This window comes from Chaetodon trifascialis, chromosome 22, assembly GCF_039877785.1.
Source record: "Chaetodon trifascialis isolate fChaTrf1 chromosome 22, fChaTrf1.hap1, whole genome shotgun sequence".
NCBI classification, from domain to species: domain Eukaryota; kingdom Metazoa; phylum Chordata; class Actinopteri; order Chaetodontiformes; family Chaetodontidae; genus Chaetodon; species Chaetodon trifascialis.
Window position 1 is genome coordinate 4,581,091 of NC_092077.1, and position 21,218 is coordinate 4,602,308.

At 43.2% G+C, this 21,218-nt stretch overlaps 1 protein-coding gene across 1 annotated transcript in view; it reads left to right on the plus strand.

Moving 5' to 3' along the window:
- The first annotated feature begins 14,544 nt into the window (after positions 1–14,544).
- mpped1 (metallophosphoesterase domain containing 1) overlaps positions 14,545–21,218 on the plus strand; it is a 67,984-nt gene continuing 61,310 nt past the window's right edge. Inside the window, exons 1-2 of the mRNA XM_070991651.1 lie at positions 14,545–14,858; positions 17,944–18,125. Coding sequence (XP_070847752.1) covers positions 14,680–14,858; positions 17,944–18,125 — 361 coding nt within the window. The 5' untranslated portion in view covers positions 14,545–14,679. The remainder of the gene's footprint in view (positions 14,859–17,943; positions 18,126–21,218) is intronic.

Genomic DNA, 21,218 nt, shown 5'->3' on the forward strand with positions numbered 1-21,218 from the left:
CCAAAGCCAGAATTAAGTAATGCATCAAATACAGTACGCTTAATGTAAAACCCAACCCAACCAGCTGTATCACAGCAGTGTTTTAGCCTTAGTCTTATATATGATTTCTTTTTCTGCAGAATGTATGTGAGTTCACAATAGTCACTCCATATCACCAGAATGCAGTTGTCACGTTCCTGGAATCATTCCAAATATTAATAGTTCTCAGCAGCTTCTCACTTTAATAAAAGTACATCAAGCTCCTGAAATATGGCAGAGGGTCCAGACCTCAGGCCTACCTGACTATGGGTCTGTTTCTAATTCAACACATTAACATGATCCTGTCACGATATCCACTTTTCATTATTTTCAGTGTTCTAAATCTGATATTCAAGTCTCTGCACGTTGATTTTCATGGAGTACTGAAATAAAAACCCAACATGTCTACGACAGGAAATCAATCAAAACTGTGTTCATTGGAGAATGGTCTGCATTCATGTCGAGCATTTGTAATTAATGGGCTGAAGCAGGCAAAAACCACAAGTATGGTCCTACATAGTGCTGAGCTGGTCTTTTTTTTTGTTTTGTTTTGTTTTTTTCCAAAATATGATATTGAATGGTTGTGAGAACCAATAACCAAATGGGAAATCATTTTAGAAACATATTTTTCCAGATGTTGGCTGATAATCACACTGTTAAAATGGACCCTTTAACTGTAATCTCAGTTTAATTTCAGTCAGTTTCCCAAAACTAGAAGCATACTGTCATTGGGTATTGTTCCAGGCCTTGCCAAATAGCTGCCACACAGACGTGTTATGGTACAGCCTTCTTCCTGTTTGAGGTGGGCACTGTTCAATATGAGTGTAATGAAAAAAATGATATGAAATGCTCTAAAATTTATAATTGACAGTTTTCTTTCTTTTTTCCTGAGAATGTATTCTATTGTGGATGGGTGTGCGTATGAGAGATTGTAGGAATGAATGTGCGTGCAGTGGGTGCTTCTGTGTGTGTGTGTGTGTGTGTGTGTGTGTGTGTGTGTGTGTATGAGCAGTGAGTTTTCGTGCTGGGTGCCTGTGATAGAGAAAGACTGTGTTTGTATGTACTTTAGTCCAATTTGTAGAGGAATAATTTTAACGTTTGTGTTAGTCGGTTGTACCCAAAGAGAGAAACTGTAACGCAGTGTTGTGCCATTGTTTGGTCCATGAAACTCCAGTACTGAACAAATTAAATAAAACAGTAGCAGAAAACAGACTCAACTTGTCTCCTTTGTGTGTCCACGTAGAATCCACAGTGAAACAGGCAGAGAGGAACCAGGCAGAGGAGCCCTCAGAGCAGCTCGTATCTGCTCATTATATCTCTTATCTTTCCTCAGATGTGGCTCCATGTGCCGTTACACTCGACCGGCCTGAATTACGCTCCCAGAAAATTTAGCTGACACTGCTAATATTGCTGTTATCTTCAAGCGGCGCAATCTGTGCGCCAGATCTGGATGCCACACCAGAAACGCTCATCATCATCCACACTGGGAGGATTTTTTTTTTTTTTTTTTGTCTCACTGTCTTTGTCTTAGAAGGAGATGGAACTGCTCTGCTCACCTTTTCCTGTTAAAATTCCATATTGTGGCTGCTGCTTCAGTGGAAAGCGTGTGAAGCTAATCATGTACTGTAAAGTGAATTGTAACCACAGATCATACAGTTTGTTTGTTGTCTCATGTTAGCAGGATGCAGGTTCTCCACAAGGGGTAGCTGTTCAGCCATTGCTAGATTTGTCACAGAAAAAAGCGATGCTTGAACCCTGAAGGCATCAGTAAGCTGCAGTGAAAGGGCTTGCTGGATCATCTGATAGTCTGAAACAAACCCGGCCAGAGGAGCATGCAAATAACTTCATCGCTGCTTTTTAATGTTAATATTACTTCAGATGAAGTTATCTTAATGCCAAATACAAGTCTACTTTGCATTCTGCATCCTACTTCCCAGCCACACATTCCAGAGGATCTTTCTGCATGCTGATAAAAGAGACAGATTAAGTAGCCGAGCTGAGCTGTTGGAGAGTGTGTTTGCCTTTCTGAGTCCGTTGTTGAGTAAATGCAACAGTCTTTTACGCTGGAGTCAAAGCTTACTGAACCAAACATTGCTCGTGTGCGAGCAGAAGCCCTCAGCGGCTGCAACCCCTCACAGGTAAATAATCACCAGCCGCCGTGAATGAGCATAACATCATGAATGTCTTTGAGAGGAGACCTTCGCCCCACCTCTCAGTGCAACAGCTGTCAGGGTGGTGGATAGCTGTTTCGTGCATTCGACTTGAATGGAGTTTGCAATGTTTGCAACGTTTGCTTTCACCAGACCTTAACAGTGACATGGCTGTTCAAGAGGTAAACAATAGAGTTCACGCAGAAAAAGGTGACTTATCTGCTCCCCTCAGCTCCTTCCAGCCTCCCTGGTTCATCTGTGCAAAGCAGCCGTTTGCAATTATTTGCTCTCTAATGTGTATAAAAATCAGCATCCAAGGAGCAAGATAATCCAGCACAGCGTGGCACCTTCCTCTGATTTGGTCAAAGTTTGCGTTGGAGTGTTTTTTCATTGTGCCTGAGTGTTTTTATATTCGTTGCTGCATTACATGACAGCCCCGTCGATCAGCTGACACCAGAGGAAGTGACAGTCTGCTCCAGGAAATAAACATGTCACCTTGCAAATTTAGTGATCCATCCCTATCCTTATTTTTTCTCAGCAGTTCAGCAGTGTGTCTGTAAAGATTAAAAGAATTACATGAGCTACACATAATGAGTGTGAGCGTATTTACCCACATGTAAATGGCCTTTCACTAACAGTGGCAGTCTCCTTTAATGATGGAGCTCGTTTAGAATATATTACTATAACTTCTCAGCTGCTATGTTGCTGGTCATTAATCATTTTTGACAGCCAGATCTGATATTTCCTATGTGATCTTTCCAGGGCGCCCAATCAGCAGCCAGCATCTGCAGGCAAATGTGACTGTGCCAGATGCTGAGATTACTCTCCCTTCACTATCTTGTTGCCTTCCCTCCATCAGTCGCTGCGCTGAAAGTTCACTGGATACGAAGTGATAAAGACAGAACATGGGCTGATGGGTGACAAAAATGTGACAAAACCAATGCTGTTTGGTGCAATTACCAGATTAATCCAGTGTCTATATGGCAGGGCTGGGTTATGATTTCCACTCCACACCTTGCAAAATGTACTCTGACACATGAGAAGGAGAGAAGACTGGAACACACTGATTGATGTGCATCCTCTGCCGGTGCACACATATTCTAAACTCTACTGGAAAATGGATCCAAGGGCAGGAGTTGCCAGACCTAATGCTGAAGTGCCACATTTCCTTCAGCAGTTGGTGCAGACCAGACACAGAACTAAAAGGAGTAATATACATAAGTCCAGCAACCGCTCATGTAGTTTTTGGTCTATATCATGAGAATGTTGCAAGTGTTGACATTGAACATATCACTGAAACGTTTGCTGACATTGTTTTTTTTATTTGTTTTCCAGAATATCTGCTTTTGCAATGTAATGTCTGCTACAACTACATTATGATTTCTGTTCAAAATCAGTAATGCACTTAGCATGAAATTTGCATACACAAAAAGTTCAAGTACTGAAGCAAGCATGGCAGTCATAGGCTGCAGGGCATCCTTGTCTCTTCTCCTTCTGTGTGAGTGGCGTCCTCGTCTTCTCATCCTTTGTGTGAATGGTGTCCTTGTCTCTCATCCCTCAGTGTGAATGGTGTCCTCGTCTCCTCTCCTTCAGTGTGAACGGTGTACTCATCTCTTCTCACTCTGAGTGGTGTCCTTGTCTCTTTTCTCCCTTAGTGTGAGTGGTGTCCTCATCTTCATATCCTTTGTGTGAATGGTGTCCCTGTCTCTTCTCCTTCAGAGTGAACGGTGCACTTGTCTCTCCCCCCTCTGTGTAAACGGTGTCCTTGTGTCTATCTACAGCATCCTACAGCAGAGACACATGCCATAAGGATGCATCTAAGCAACACTTGAAGTTAATGGAATACACAAATGTTATTAGAATCAGATCTGCTCATGCCCTAATGATGGGGCAGTTGCTGCACTGTGGCATTCTGCCCTGATAATGCTGTTGAGTTAGAGCTCGTCTTTCTCTCCTCCCTCCCCGTTTTCTCTCAGGCGCTAACATCGTGATTGCTTTCCACCTGTGCAGTCAGATGATGTGGCTCATTTGTTCCCCTGGACTTCGAGCTGGCCTATCATCATTCAGCGTCCTCAATAGAAGGAGCACACCTCGAGAATTCACCTTCATTTCCTGCTTTTAGCCTGCCTGAGCAGTGGTTGCAATCTTTAAGCAAACTTAATAATAATGAATATGAATAATGAATAATAGAAAGAGGTATGTGGTGGTGGCACGGTGGCGCAAGCAGGTAGTGCGCATGCCTCATAGCAAGAAGGTTGCCGGTTCGATCCCTGGGCGGGGCCTTTCTGTGTGAAGCTTGCATGTTCTTCCCGTGCATGCGTGGGTTCTCTCCGGGCACTCCGGCTTCCTCCCACAGACCAAAAACATGCTCATTAGGTTAATTGATGACTCTAAATTGCCCCTAGGTCTTAGTGTGAGCGTGAATGGTTCTCTGTCTTTGCATGTTGCCCTGCAATTGGCTGGCGACCAGCTCAGGGTGTACCCCACCTCTCGCCTGTTGAAGCTGGGATAGGCTCCAGCCCCCCCGCAACCCCGAAAGGGATAGGCGGTATAGATAATGGATGGATGGATGGTATGTGGTGGGAGCTTTAGGACAATATGTCTTGCTAAATACGCAAGTTAGGTTTTGCACTACTTTGTCCTGTCCTCCCTGAAATGTTGAGACCCTTTATTATATTGACAACCATAGAGATGAGCGAAAAATAAGAGCTTTTGAATTTCCACTCTGACTACTTCAGATTCTTTGGCTGGGTTATCGTCTCGGTGTCTCCATATTTTCTCAGTGGGGATGTAGCAGTTGGTGTGTGCCGCACACAGTGCAGTAGCATGTGTGAGGTGGAGCCACACATGCTACTGCACTGTGTGACATCCTCCCAGATCAATATTCTTCATACACATTTGCAATATATCCCATCAAATTACTGCAGCTATTGGCTTTTTTATTCTGTACATCGAGCTGGAAGAGGGGATCTCTCCTCAGTTCTGCAGCTTCCTTCCAGTTTTCCTCTTTTAAATCATCCTTTTTTGTAATTACATGTGTTTAACCTTAGCATCCCAGCAGTGCTGCACTGAGTGGCATTCGGTCAATATGAATTCATTGGGAAGTTGACCATATTTAACCAGCAGATGGCGGACTCACTCCAACCTGAGACTCTGGAAGCTTCCACTCTAACTTCCAGCACGGTGGTTTGGATCCATGTGTTCGGGCTCCAGATTGGGGTCTATTTGTTTAACTCATTACCAGCCTAAATCCCAGTCCAATTACCTTTGGATAAACAGGAGCAGAGGTGGTGATATGCTGTAATTTGACTGATTATCCCTTACACAGCCAATCAGTGACGGGGAGTGAATTCCTTTTTTCATTGCAGCAAAAATGCAAAGATTTAACAGGCTGGAACCTGTGAACGTTTATTCATAAAATACCATTTACTGGTCTGTTTGCTTTGAATAGCAACCCGAATGAGACGCCATGTCCTGATCAACAATAACACACACCACTGAAAAATATTCTGGTGAAGAGGATGAATGGGGGTCAAAGGTGAATGAAGGGATAAAAAACATAGAACGCATTTGAACTATAAAGCAAAGCGCCTGCAACCAGCAGCATCTTACAGATTAGGTTAAGCAGGGGGTGCTCTGATACTGTGGGTAGCAGGTGGGCCCTTTATGTATCAGCCTCCTGCTTGGGACCCATTTTCTCATAATCTGTCTGTGGTCATGTTTGTCCATTATTTTTTCTCAAATCAAGGATTCTGTCACTAGAATGAGATAATTCCACTTCCCCTCAGTCTCTCTCTTTCATATCTCTCTACCAGGGATTTGGAGAAATTAGCTTCAGGCTCAGCATCATAAAATGAGACAGAAGAGGCAGATTGATGCTCTAACATCAGGAGAATGACAGATGAATTTGTAACAAGTCAATGTATCTGACTCCATTGGCAGAGTCTGTTCGTCTTCAGAAAATTAAGTTTAAGGACTGAATGAAAGATTGAATGACTTGTAAATATTGAAATTTTTGCAGCGCATCAAATCACAGTCGTACTGTAGCTCCCTGCAGGGATATCACAGGGACAAGAGCTGAAGTGATTAGTCCAATAATTGATGAGTCCATCCACAGTAAGCAGCAGCGATGCTCAGAGTCATTTCATTATTTACGTCATATTAAAGCAATAATTAAAAAAATGTCACTGGGTCCAGCTCCTGGTGAACTTTATGTTCATTTGTTAGTTTTCTGTGATGATGAACTGAGTACCTTTGGACTTTGGATCACTTGTTGGTCAGAACAAGCTGTCTGAATATGTCAGTGTGGGCTGTAAGACATTGTGATAATCATTTCTCGGTATTTTCTAATAGATTAATTGAGATGATTGGGATTAATGACCCTCGAGTATTGTTCAGGAAAATAATTTTTATTTGGGCCTGAGAGCCTGACTCTTTTATTGGTCAGGAATGTTCACACAGGGCATTTATACACAGGATGTGCACAACCTGAAGGTCCACATCTTCCTATTGTTTCCTGGAAGCAGGACAGTTTAAATGGATTGGGAAGAATGTTTTAAAGTGTTGCACAAATTACACAGATTCACACAAACAGGAGAAATACATTTACTGAATGCATTTAAGAACTGTACTTAAGTACAATTTAGAGGCGCTTGTACTTGAATATTTCCAGTGTGTGTTACTTTATCTGCTCCGCTACATTTATTTTACAGTAGGACTGTTTACTTTGAACATCAATGTTTAAACAAAATAACAAAATATAGTATCAGTTCATGAAATATGATGCAAAATCGTAAATTAAGCAAACCACCAGGCTATAAAGCAGATCAAACATCCTTGACTTCAACCAGCTTCAGTGTAAATCAGCCATATATTACTGTAACAGTACCTAATGAGTGCTTTTACTTTTGCTGCTAATACTACAAAAAGGTGAATGCAGGACTTTCACTTGGAGTGAGAGAGTGTCAAAGGAGGTTTTGGTACTTTTGTACAGATCTGAACATTTATAAGACTAAAACAGATTCGTGGTGAAAGGCTTTGGAACAGCCTTCAAATCATCATGCTGGAAGAAAAAAAATGTACAAAAAACATGTTCGATCCGTAGAATGGATAAATATACTGGCACCCTCAGCTGGAAGCCAAATCAGATTTATTTTAAAGGGTGGTGGGGTTGCAGTTGAGAGCATAATGGACTCATGACCTCAGTATGTTTAAAGTCCTGTACAGGGAGCCTTCAGACGCGCCGTGATTTGTGTCGCTGAGCGGTTTGGACTCGCGCAATAGCTCTGGGTCCTCCCTCCCTTCTCATTATAGCGCTCCCCGGGAAATACGGTGGGCAGGACTGAGAGAGAGAGAGAGAGAGAGAGAGAGAGAGAGAGAGAGAGAGAGAGAGAGAGAGAGAGAGAGAGAGAGAGAGAGAGAGAGAGAGAGAGAGAGAGAGAGAGAGAGAGAGAGAGAGAGAGAGAGAGAGAGAGAGGAAACAGATTTCTCCGACGCTCCACCGGTGCACCACGGGGTGCGCATTCAAACTGACCAGCGCGCCTCTCTCACAGCGCAGACACCGTCCTCTCTCCACATTCACCAGCGAGCAGCCAGCCCGCAGCTGACCGCAGGAGCCGGTAGGTACATTCCTCTTCTGGGTGCATTTACGCAGCGCTGTCTCCTTAATGCATGCAAGACTGGAGCAGAGGTTTGCATTGGACCCGCACAAGCGTTGCGTCTTCCCGGTTTAATTTCGGCTCTGGACTCATGTGAGTCTGTTGTTTTCCACGTGAGGAGGAGGGGGGTTCCGTAGTCTGGATTTTAATTACGGCGTGCATTCACGTCCCCAAATATAACGCTTTGCAGCGGCGCTCGCCGGAACGCTTACATGTTAGATCAGATTTCAGGAACACCACATCAAAAGGGCAAAGTGTCCGAGCACAGGGCAGGCTGGAGAGGCTCGCTGGAGCGTCCAGGAGACAGTTGGTGTAGCCTGTGGGACCAAATGGCCGAAAAGTTTGATTAGAGTTCAGCTGAACAGCTGACTGCGGAATCTTCTTACTGGAGGGAAACTTCTGTAAAAGCTGATCATTCACAGGAACACTTCAGTATTCCAGCTGAAAGGATTTCATTTCTGGATCTAATCAATGTTTGGTGAATGAAGCCAGATTAAAAGGTTAGTTAGTGGCATAAGCGAGTGGAATAGTTCAGAGACAAATGCCAAATGTTTCTAAAAGCATCTATTCTCACAAATTTTCCATATTTTTTCCATCTTGCTTGAATCTGTCTTATATTCTCTGCTCAGATGAGATTTTGCCCTCATAGATTTTGAATCCACCTTATTCCACAGAGCCGCGGCTCCAAAGCAGACCAGCACACACTCTTCTAGATCTCCAGGCTATGCATAAAACTGTAATACAGTGCCACACTCAGATGCACTTTAATTTTCTGTGTGTGTCCATATGTAGCAGAAAACGAGCCAATAAGCAGAGAAGATTGCCACAAAGTCTGATGTGACGGCCGCTTGTTAACTAAGAGAATGTGCCCAAGAGGAGAGAGCTTCCATCAGACTCTCTCCTCTGTTGCTGCATTTATCAACCGCTCTACAGACTCCAGCACACTGTACTGAACCCTGCTCTCTGCGGTTCTGCTCCTGCCTGGGGCAAATTTGTGCCTCTTCTCTATTCTCAATGAATTGATTACAGAGTGAGCTAAGGGCCCGTAGGATTCAGGGGCCCCTCTGTGAGACCTGACGGGCAGTAACATCTCTGGATGCAGAGAAGAGCTCCAGAAAGTCCCTCTGAGATGAAGTGCAGTGTCTCGACCAACACTTAAATGTATTGTAGCAGTGTGGACTGTGACTTTTGCAGAATAATGCACGTTAGATTACCTTTCATTTTTCATATTTTACTGCTGAGCCTCAATTAAAACAAATTCCTGACATGGAAAAATTTTGTTTTTTATCCAACTAAAGGGCACAGCCATGGGTGCAAATCTTTAGCGAATGAATGAATTGGGTTTCTTGTAAAACCTAAAACTAGAAATCTTGATCTACAGTTTTCACTTGAATATGACTTATATGATGATGAAAGCTTGCATCTCTCCACCAGAAGAAAGAGTGAATTGCACTACGTTTCACAAGCAGTGCTCACCCTTACGCTCCACAAAAATGGCTTTCCAGAAAGCCATTTCTATCGACTAAGGCGACGCTTTCACTCCGCTGAGGATTTCACAGAACACTGCGAGATAATTGTTTCTGGCCAGGGGATATGTCTCGTATGCCTGAAGAAAGTCTAAGACCCAGCGCTTGTGGACGTATTAAATAGACCGTGCGGACTGGAGTGTGTGGAAACTCATTGTCTTTTTTGATCACAAATAACTCATTTTCTATGAAGACATTACCACTAAGTAAATGTTAGCTGCTGTTGGCAGGAGTGTGCGTAGACTCAAGTATTTTTTATTTTGTAATGCATGTTGAGGAATGCTCTTTATAACAGCACGCTTTAAAATGAAGCAGAATGTTAGGCTGGCTCTCAAGAGGTAAAATAGATAAATGTACAATTATACTAAGATGCTGAGATAATCAGATAAAACTGTACGCATGATGTATACAATTATAGCTGAGACGAGTGTACAATGTGCTGATGAAGCACAAGGGTCAGTCGAGCTTCTAGTCACCTTTGGTCTGGGTGGCATACATGTTTGCCATGTGCAAAAAGTCTGCAAAAATTCTGTGTGTTTTGGGTGTAGTTTGATGTCACGAATCATACTGAGTGGGCCTACAGGGCACATGTCCCGGGGACTCAAAGGGGTCAGGAGGCCCTGGACCAGAGGTCCTGTTTGAAGTGACTGTTAACATTTTATGTTGAATAAAACACCTAAAAGATGCATAACCACCACAGCTGCAAAATTACTCCGAAGAGATGCAAAACAACCACAAAGAGATACAAAATGAAAAAGAACAAAGAGATGCACAACGACTACACAGAGATGCAAAGGAACCATAAACGATGCAAAATAACTGTTTTCCATCGTGAAAATGACTGAGAGACACAGGAAGTCTAGGCATCTTACTCCTCTGTAGATGGGGTTGGGGGTCTTTTACACCTCTGTGTCCAGGGTCCTGTTGTCAAATACAACCCTGATTCCAAAAAAAGTTAGGATTCTGCATGAAACGTAAAAAAAAAAAAAAAACACAATGCAATCATTTGCTAACGAACTGTGTTTACTGACAATGTTTTTTACATGTCCCTGAGCCCATGCAGTAATATCTTTTATACAGCCATGTGTTCACAAAGTGGTGAACCTCGCTCCATCCTCGCTTGTGATCGACTGAGCCTTTCCAGGATGCTCCTTTCATACCAATCATGATACTATCACCTGTTACCAATCAACCTGTTTACCTGTGGAATGATCCAAACAGGTGTTACTGGATCATTCCACATCTTTCCCAGTCTTTAGTTGCTCCCGTCCAAACTTTGAATACATTATCTTGACCATGTGTCAGTACTCACCCCACCAAACACCACTGTGGCGTTTTGTGCCACATTCATTCTGACTTGAATTTTAGAGGATATTTTTTTGATTAAGCGCTAACAGGCTGACTACACGGGACATGTTTTAGCTGTGTTTTTCAGTTGCCGGTCTCATGCACACCTGCAAACAGATACTGTATGCTATAGTTTTGATCAATACGCCGTCTACTTCCCCCGTAACCAAAACCTGAAGCATTTTTACAGGCTTCAAGTCAATTTTCTTCCTTCTTCCGTGCATATTGCGCTGTGAAAACAGATTCTCGGGCCTAAGCTTCACAGATATTACTGACCCAAAGATGGACAGATCAGAGTGACTGTGAGATGATGGCAAGGGGGGAGCACACCACCCAGATCACAGATTCTAAATAGCTGGATGTGCTCCGGTGCTAATGAACCTTTTATTGAATATTTGTCTCTCCTCGTCCTCTTTTTAATTAGCAATATAGAAAACAGTCAGGTCACATACATACTGTAAGCAGCCTGCTCATTCTGTCTGTCACCTAAATGATTAAATGACAAAAAAGGTTATACGATGGCACAATGTAATAAAACAGGTGCAGATTTCAGTGGAACCTCAGAATCCTAGCTATTTTAAACTTTTGTTACACACGTTAAAAGGTGGATCTAAATGGATTTGATATCATGTTTGAAAGGATTTAGCTTTAATAAAATGCTATCAAACCCCAACTGTAGTCACAGATGACTTTGTTTTTACAGACACTCCAGGGTGAATTATCTGACAGATAAAAGAACAGAACTTCTACTCTAGATGGAGTCAGAAGGAATTAAATGAGGGTAGCGAGTGGACGGAGGGTGCTCTTAAAGTTTGTGACCTGAAGATTTCCTTGTCCTGTGTCGCCTTCATGGTCTAGAAAACTGCGTTTGGACTCAGTGTGCTATAATCTCGCAGCATCTGCTAATGCATCTTTCTGTCTCACACTGGCAGTGTCACTGTCACATTCATGACAACAGAAACACATTTAAATATGCATGCACAAGCCTGCATACACATCCACCTGTGTGCACGCGCAACACACACATAATATATGCACTCCTGAAACACATCCACAGAGCATGCTGGGATTTGCCCGTGACAAACAACCGTGGTGTGAAGTGCGAAGTGTGTATCTGTCACGTCAATGTACTGTCAGCGTGTGAGGTTGCAGTGAATGAGGAATTGTGATGGCGCACCGACATCGCGCAGCGGTCCAGGCAGACTTTGCCAAAGCTGCCTGTCCCCAAATTATCACCTCCGTCTCCCATCAGCCCCGTCATCTCAGCACCTCTCAGCGGCTGCGCTCTCTCCCAGCAGTCGCCAGAGCCTCCGCAAATGAACTGCACAGCTGAATCCAATCTTAATGGGCGACACACACACACAGGCCTCACACACCAGGGACGGGGACTGAAAGGATTTTATCAATTCTGTTTATTATTTTATATTCCCTGAGCGAAAAAATCAAATGAAAAGAGCATACTGGACGGAACAGCACATAGAGGAAACAAGAAATATTTAAAGGAGCAAAAGCTAAAGAACAACTGTAAATACTAAATCACTGGAGCTCCAGAGCTGCAATTTACAGCCTGATCATCATTCTGCATGTCGTCCATTTTTCATTTCGCCTCCTGTTCAAGGTGAAAACGTTGTGCTGATGTTGCCTGTGTGGCTCTGCTTGATGTAAATATCTGGTTAAACCTGAGCCAACATATGTACTTGCATTATCTGCAGGGGATGCAACACTCGGCTGTAAGCTTTGAAAAACAGCACAGTTCTGTGGTTTAATGAATAAATCTCCAACAACTGGTTAAGCAGGCTGGTGTTTTTCACACCCTTCTGAAATCAAGGTTTTCAGTGTCTTTGCCTTTAATACCCAGTTTTCCTCTGTATTTTTAAAACGCTACCTTTTAATGCTTGCATTAATAATATTTATATAATATAACAATTATATATATATAAAATATTATTCTATTATTATATTATAATATAATAATAATTATGTCACCTTTCATACAAGACATGCAGCTCAGAGTGCTTTACAACACATAATTACATTACGTCATATAAAAAACGGATAGAAATAGAATAAAATGAATGCATAAGATGGAAAATAAAACCCACTGAATAATAATAAAAGCAAAACAAAAAACAGATAGAATGAATAAAATCAAGTAAAATACAGCATTTTAAAAGAAGTAAAGCCATGTATCAGTGCGAGGCAAAGCACGAAAGTTTCGGACTCGTTTCTGGAAATCTTACTCGGTTAAAAGCTAAAGGGAAGATATTCAGCGAGCTGCTTCCCTGATACCTGTAGCGTGCTGCAGAGCTTTGGGGCGTAATGGACAAAGCTGCATCCCTAATTTTCTTTGGACTGTTGCTGAAACCTTCCATAAACCAGCAGCATGTGATCACAGTGTTCTTGAAAGCAAATAATAAATGAGGGAGTTAGCGATGTAGCTTGGTCCTAGTCCATGAAGGGCTTTGTATGCGAGGAGGAGAACCTTAAAATCAATCCTGAATGTTACAGGACGCCAGTGCAGAGCAGCTAAGACTGGACTAATGTGCTCTCTCCTCTTGGTTGTCGTTAACAGCTGACCTGCAGAGTTTTAAATGAGCTGAAGTCTCCCAGTGTTTTTTTTTCTGGAGGACAGTAAATAATGTGTTACAGTAATCGAGTCAGCTTGAAATGAAGGCATGAATCAGTTTATCAGCATCTTTTTGATTTAGAAATGGTCGTACTAGCTGTGTTTCTAAGGTGGAAAAGGTGGATGTTGCTCAGACATGCTCGATATACATACACAGGTGTATAGCACAAAATTCTGTTCCCTGCACATGTGCATTCTCTATGGGTCACTCCCCAAATCCACAGCTATTCACGAGGACCCCGTTCACTCAGGCTCCTTTTCCCTTCAGTCAGATACCTCTGCACATACAGGACATACAGTTTATTTGTCACTGTCCCTATAAACATCAGTGATGGCCCTTTAATTCAGCTACACGGGGTAGCCGATTGAATTTTGAATTCCACAATGTTGCTTTATTCATCAGTATTTGCAAGCTGTTACTGTTCTGTCACTTTAACAGCATTCTCACTGCAGGATTGCTGTTGTTTTGTGTTTGGCTTTGTTCATTTGTTGCAGTGAACTAAAGGCACTACATAAATAGTGACTTCCAGCTGGAGTTCAGAAGTGATGCATAGTAATGTCCTTATGTTACCTTACGCGCAGAACGCTGATGGCAGTTCAATGGAGGATACAGATACACAGAGACATACAGATGTAACACAGAAGAAAGGAAATATCACTGGTGTCTGATTGGTGAGTTTAGGCATCACAATGGGGGGCTTGGATTTAATGTGATGAAGGTCAACACACTGAAGCATTGTTAAAGAATTGAGAAGACCCTTTTGAAAACTGATAAAATAAATCACTGAAAAAAAAAAAAAAACAGGAATCAGAGGTTTTGGAAGCTGTTTGCCTCTAATATTTTATGAATTTGTGTCAGGAAAATGTGGAAAATGTCCATCACATGTTGCCAGAATGCAAGGTTTCAGATAGCTTGTGTTTCTCACAGTGTAAAACCCCCAAATATCCAATCTACAATGATACACGCGACAACAAATACATCAATCTCATTTTGAGAATCTGAAACCAGAAAAAGTTTGGCTTAATAAATGACTTCAATTATGAAATCAGTTATTTCAACTGGACATTTCACCACTTCTCTGAATTCTCATCTTTACCACACACTCTTCATGTCGGCTGTGCTATGTTGTGTCCCTCTCAGGTGCAGAGGAGCTGCAGAGAAGAAGAAGAGGAGGTGATGTTCTCTCCTCCGCTCACTGTGACTGTGAACTCAGCGAGTGTTTGACTCTGTCAGGACGCCTCTCCTGAGGCCTGGACCATCCACCCACTCCTCCAAAGCAAAAACAAGAAGCGGCTACATTTCCTGACCCGGCACCTCGCTCCCCTCCGTCCATTCTCCTTCCATTCCCAGTGTCATGGCCTTCACCCTGTCGGAAATCATGGCGGCAAGGCGGCAGCAGTCACAGGCTCAGTCGCACACGCAGAGAGGCAGCAGGACAGCGGTGGAGGTTGACGAGTACAGCACCAACCCAACTCAGGCCTTTACCTTCTACAACATCAACCAGGGACGCTTCCAGCCACCACACGTCCACATGTAAGTAGATATGAGGCACAGGCAGGGCGGCTAACTAAAGGAGCATACTGCTGTCATGTGGACATAAAGCGCAGCACAGTGATTGTGTCCACTGTTTGCTTTATGTTTGTCCAATCATTTTCCTGCACTTGATGGATATAATAAGATATTGTCTTTCGCTTGTTATGTTTGTTTAGAAGATTTAATTATTATTATTATTATTATTATTATTCATTAAAGGAGTAGTGGATTGTCATTAAAAAAATGCTTTTTTGCTTTCTTTTCTAAAAAGAGATGACAAAATTCATACCAATCTTCCATCTTTTTAAAGTACTGAACTGGAGTCAGGACATGGTTAGCCTAGATTATCATAAAGACTGGGGGAAACAGCTAGTCTGGCTTCAAAAAATACACCCACCAACAACTCTAAAGCTCACTGACTAAGACATTATATCTAATTTATTTAATCTGTATACAAACAGAAATGCCAAAGACGTAGGTATGACAGTCCCAAATATGGCAACCTCACTGTTATGAAAAGACCTCAGGAACCTACACCTGACTGTTCACTAAATATTTATTCCCACATGTAACTCCTTCTAAAAACCACAAATAAAGACATGTCCTGCCAGTGAGACAGCTTTAGAGGCTTTCGTAGGTGTATTTTTGAACTTTGGAGAGAGCAAGGCTAGCTGTGACCCTAACCATGTCCTGATTCCAGCTACTTACCTTACATACATGAGAGATGTCATGTGGTGTCATCTCACTCTCAGAAAAAAGCAAATAAGTATATTTCTCCAAATGCTGAACCACTCCTTTAAGAGGAGCATCCTTTTAACCACATGAGCCAGGGATAACACAAAAGAAGAGAGGCTGTCACACCAAAGAGTCTGGCCTTTCAGTTGAAATGAAGAATTAAATGATGACGGAAAAGCTATTTTAAAGTGAATGTGTGGCCTTCAGTGTGCCTCTGTTGTCTGTGTCTCGCCTACACTTTTTAACCCAGTCAGGGAAAGTTTTGTAACAGTTTGCCGGCTGTAGCAGCTCTCTTTTGACACCATGACGATGTTAGTTAGTCAGTTTGTGTTAGACAGTCCATGGATGCTTATTTGAGACAGGCTTATGTTGGAGGCAGGTCTTGACTTTAAATTTCCCTGTGTCATATGTGAATTTATTATATTTTCTGGTCTGGTCCTGTTTTAATTCGCTGTGGCTGCTGTTTGCTGTTATTGCAAACTCAACACTTCCTCTGTGCCTGCTGTTTTAATAAATTAAGCACACCAGAAATTTCCACAGCACTAATTTCATCAGTACAACAAGAGTCAGGTCATACTCACCACTCTGCTGCTTTGAGTTTAACAGAAATAGTATCATAAGTTATTCATTACTTTTGCTTCCGCTTGTTTATGATAAGTGTTGAGCCACTGTTGATGAAGCTGAGCACTTCCTGTAGATGTTTCACATTAAAAGCTGACAGCCCTTTGAACCACTGGAAGGCTTTTAATGTGAATATGGCCCCGAAGAGTTAACATTGTTGGCACATCATTTAGCAAAGTGCTGATGGAAGCCAAAAGAAGGCATCCAAAGACAATGGTTCACCCTTGACCTGTCTTACCAAAGAACATGGATCCAATATGACTTTGTGTGAGTATAAACGTGCAGGTGGGTCTACAGGGTCAAGAGTTGGACAGGTGTGTCCCAGCATCCCAGAATCATCCCCCTCTTTACCTGCATCCACACATTCAACACCTGGCTTCCGTTGCAAGCTGTATTCTCTTTTTTCTACAGCATCACCAGCTAACAGCATGCTAGCTATCGACAACCAGCTAACAAGAATGTCCAGCTAGTAGCAGTAGCATGTTGCTATCACTGGCAGCATGCTGCTAAACACAGCTAGCATGTTAAGCTAACTAGCATGGTAAGCTAAGTAGCATGCAGCCTGGGCCACCACATACATGTAAACAGCTACCTCACCTTAGCAATCAATAAAGCTTACTCTGCTAACAGCTAATGCTAATGCTAATCTTTTATAATGTGCAGTAGTATGTTTTTAGATTGTATTGTCAATTTTGTAGCCTAATATAAATGGCCAGCAAGGCTGTAGGCTACTATTATACACATGGCTGAGGCCTACTGCAGACCCTTTGAGCCACAAGAAATTCAGAATGGAATTTTAAGTGCTTAACACCCAACGAAATAAGAGCAAAGTGTTTCTCTTGAGCAACAGAGTGGTTTGTGACATCTACTGTACTGATGGAGTTAGCGATATGTAACCTACAGTTAGTAGATGTGGACATATACTAACAGTATAGTACTTAGAGTACATGTAGTTGGCCTTCCCTGTGAAAGTGGCCTTTACTTGTTCATGCAGGCCACAGCTTTAGGGTTTTTACAGTAACTGTCAGCTTGGTGGCCTTTTTAACCAAAAATCTAAGTTCAGCTTTAGTTTTAGTTGTAACTTTAGTTAACTGAAGTTTATGTAACCAAGTAAACTGTTGCATGTTGAATTTCGGATTTTTTCCTGAACTTTCATTACTTTCTGACTCATACTTCTTACCAGCTGTCCTACATGCATGTGTATCTCCTTTCCCACTTCCCCTCATCTCTTTCTCTCTCTTGTGGTGGGGTGAAGAGGAGGAGGAGGAGGAGGAGGAGGCGGTGCTGGGTGTTATCGTACCTGGAGGAGAGCTCACTAAAGTGGGCCATGGTTATTCACCAGCTCCCCTCTTCCCCCTGGAGACGTCACGGATCTGCACGCTCGCTGGAAATCCCACAGGACTCTGCTCTTTTTCTATATCTGCGCTTTATTCTTTTTCTATCTCTACACATTTCTCTTTCTGTCTCTCTCAGCGCCACGCTTTTATTGTGGCCTCTCGCTCTCACTGTGTCTCTTGTTTCCTCCTCTGCTTCAGTCTGTGGGGATGATTTTGTGCTGGATACTAATTCAAACTTCTTTTATTGTCAGCCTCTTACCACAGAGGCTTTGCATACAGCGCTCTGTCTCTTTTTGTTCTGTATTGTTTAAGAGCACCAACAGCCGCAGTGACCCCTTTTCCCTTCCTCTCTCACTTAACTTTCCTTGACGTTCTTGTCTTCTGTTCCTCAGGGTGGACCCGATGCCCCATGACACACCCAAGCCGCCGGGCTACACCCGCTTTGTGTGCATCTCAGACACTCACTCCCGCACCGACGCCATCCAGATGCCGTACGGGGACGTGTTCATCCACGCCGGAGACTTCACCGAGCTGGGACTGCCCTCTGAGGTCAAGAAGTTCAATGACTGGCTAGGTCAGTATCTTTGAGAGTTGTAGCTCTGGATCCAGAGCGGGTCAGGGGCCTGTTTCCAGTAACTGGGTCCCCTCGTGACGATCTATTAATGCAGCCGGGGTCAGTGCCAGGCTAAATTTACTCACTCTGGGTGCTATGCTGAAAGTTTGTAAGAAATCTTTGAAGGATTCTTTGAAGTTTCAGAATCTCAGGGCTACAATAAGTTCTCTCTCTCTCTCTCTCTCTCTCTCTCTCTCTCTCTCTCTCTCTCTTCAGAGTGTCACACACTTCAGAACACTAACTGTAAATTAAAAATCTACTTTACTATTGAGCCTTTTCCCAAATATGCCATACATTTTTGAATTGATTTCCTCGCTTACTGAATAGAATTTAGTCTTTTCTTCCTTTCTGGTGAGTTCAAGGACTCTGTGAGAACATCAGGAATTTGAATTGACTTCTGGACAGCAATTTCTGAAATGTAAGAAGCAGCCAGATTTCACAGTCTGCTTATTGTGTGTCTGCTGTTTTCAATTTTCTGACAACAGGGCTCGTGAATGCAGCGCTTTGTGGCCGCTGATTCTCAAATCCTTGAGGAGTTCCTTGAACACACCGCAAAGGAGGGTTTTTAAAATGTGTTCTGCTCATAACTGCACTTCCACACGATGATAACTTTGATAAAAGGAAACAATTGTTTATTGTGATGGACAGGAAGTCTATGCAAGTTGATTTCCGTAGTGCTCTGACACGAATTGAAACTAAAGGCTGGAAAGAAGAAAAAAAACAGAAAGGCTGATGTTGTGCTTTGGAAAACGGACCACAGTAATATAAAGACGGCCTACATGTGATTTGTGCCAAACATGCATGGTCCTTTGAGTGTGATGTGGTGTTGCGCGACTCTGGTTTGTGTTACACTCTTCTCAGCTTTGACAGAGACTGCAGAGACGTCCCTGTTCATATCTGTGTAGTTTAACACTGACAGGCCTCTTTTCTCAGGAAACAGCAGGAACTAACCACTGAAACAAGCCAGGCAAGTAAAGTTCATTTTTCAGGATGGAGTAGATGATCCTCATAAAATGTTGAATATTTACATAAAATTACTGATACTTATGATTTTCTTATATCAAAGAACGCTATTTAGCAATGGATTTTTCAGCAACAGCCATTTCATATGTTTACACTGTCTGAACAGCCTAGTTTCCTTTGTTAAGCTTTGAGCATCGATCTGTTTTTGTCACACCTGTCCAGTTGCATAGAAAAGGCTGTCCACATACTTTTGACCATGACAGTTATGTTGAATCACTATAATGTGATATGAATTGGCATCAAAACATATCCTGTCAGACATTTAGCCACATTAGAATATTTCTGGTTTCTGACTGTAACTGTAAAGAGCAGGTTAGTTAGTGATGTGAGGAGATTTCTGGAGCACAGCTGACTCATTTCCTTTTGTCAGGCAGAAGTGTACGAGCGTAACTGAGCTCGGGTTGGTCTCCTCTGACTTTTTGCATCACCAGCTTCCACTGGAAGCATCTTATCTCCACACTGAGCTGGGAGCAAGTGTAAGTCTTGTCATTGTGATATCCATTGGAAACCAGAATGAAGTGACCTCGCATGAAGCAGTGCTTCAGAAAAACTGTTGAATCGCTGAATCTACAGCAGTTGGAGCGAGCAGAGCGCCCCTGCTATCATCGCCATCATCATCATTGTCGTCGGCGTCATCAATACCGGCACCAACCTCCCCGGGAACGGCAGAAGCCTGTTAGCGGGTGCGCGGGCCTTTGTGTGCTTGTCTCGTTCTTTGAGGGAGGGGAGAGGAGAGGGGGGAGATAAGGGGAGAACTTGTTGTCCTTCCCCTGCTCTCTCTCTCTCTCTCTCTCTCTCACTCACACACACACACACACACACACACACACACACACACACACACACACACACACACATGCGAGCTGCAGGGAGCGTGAGCTGCAAATCCGCTAGCCCGCACTCCAGCGGCGAGAGAGGCAACGGGAGAGACGGGAAAGAAAAGATAAACCGAGCCAAACGCGCCTGCTGCTGTCTCTGAAGTCAGTCTCTCCATCCCTTCCTCCCCTCCTCTGCTGTTATTTCCTTCTCCCCTGCAACTCTGCCATCTCTTCCTCTTCCTCGTATAAATATTTATCATCTGGCTATTCCTATTCTCTCTCTCTCTCTTTCATTCCCCGTCTCTGTCACACACACACCGTCTCATTCTGTAGATGAATATAACTCCTGCTGTTCAGTGTGTGCAGAGCAGATTTACAGGGAGATGAGGTTTAACGTATTCATTTCAAACTAAGCCTCAGCCAGGTAATGTTATCTGCTTCCAAACTTTCCTCTCTTTTATACTTCCTCTGGTGGAGTTCTCTTCTTCTCAGTCTTTAGTTTTCTCTTTAACTCTGTAGTTTGTTTGCCGTTCTTCCTTCCTTCTTTCCTCCTTCTTCCTTCAAGCTCATTCTTCCACCTCCATCACCCGTTTCTTTCAGGGCCGATTCTCGCTTTCGCCCTTTCTTCACATTCACGAAACCTCTCTCCAATTTCAGCCCTTTCTGTTGGTGGCAGCTCTCTGAGATTCTTCTCTCGGCTCTTATTTTTAGCAGGAAGTGAGTTGGCTCTCGGGGGCCGCTGGCAGCCGCTCAAGGCTTTGTCAGGGATGGTGAACGCTGCAGGAGAGGGGGGAGAGGCGAGGGGAGGAGAGGAAAAGAGGGGAGGACTGAGGAGGCAGGAGATAAAATTCATGCAGGGAGAGGAGCTGGAAGAGGAGGCGATGGCAAAGAAAGTCGAGGTGGAGGTTTAAAAAGGCTGCAGAGTAGAGGAGGAGAGGAGGGAGACCCCAGAGGAGGGCTGCCATACCTGGGTAAACTTAGCCCACCGCCCTGGAGACTGACGCCAAACTTCTGCCCTCTGTTGTCATGGTGATCCGTGCAGGTCCAGCTGTCAGTCACTCTATGAGGACCGTGTGTGTGTGAGAGTGTGTGTTTCTATCTTGCACAAGATGTGTTTTTGTTTTTTTTTTTTGCTGCATCGTGGTCCCTCTACACTTCTTGAACTGCAGTGTGTGTGTACTTCACTTATTTAAGTTTTTACCAATGCACTGCT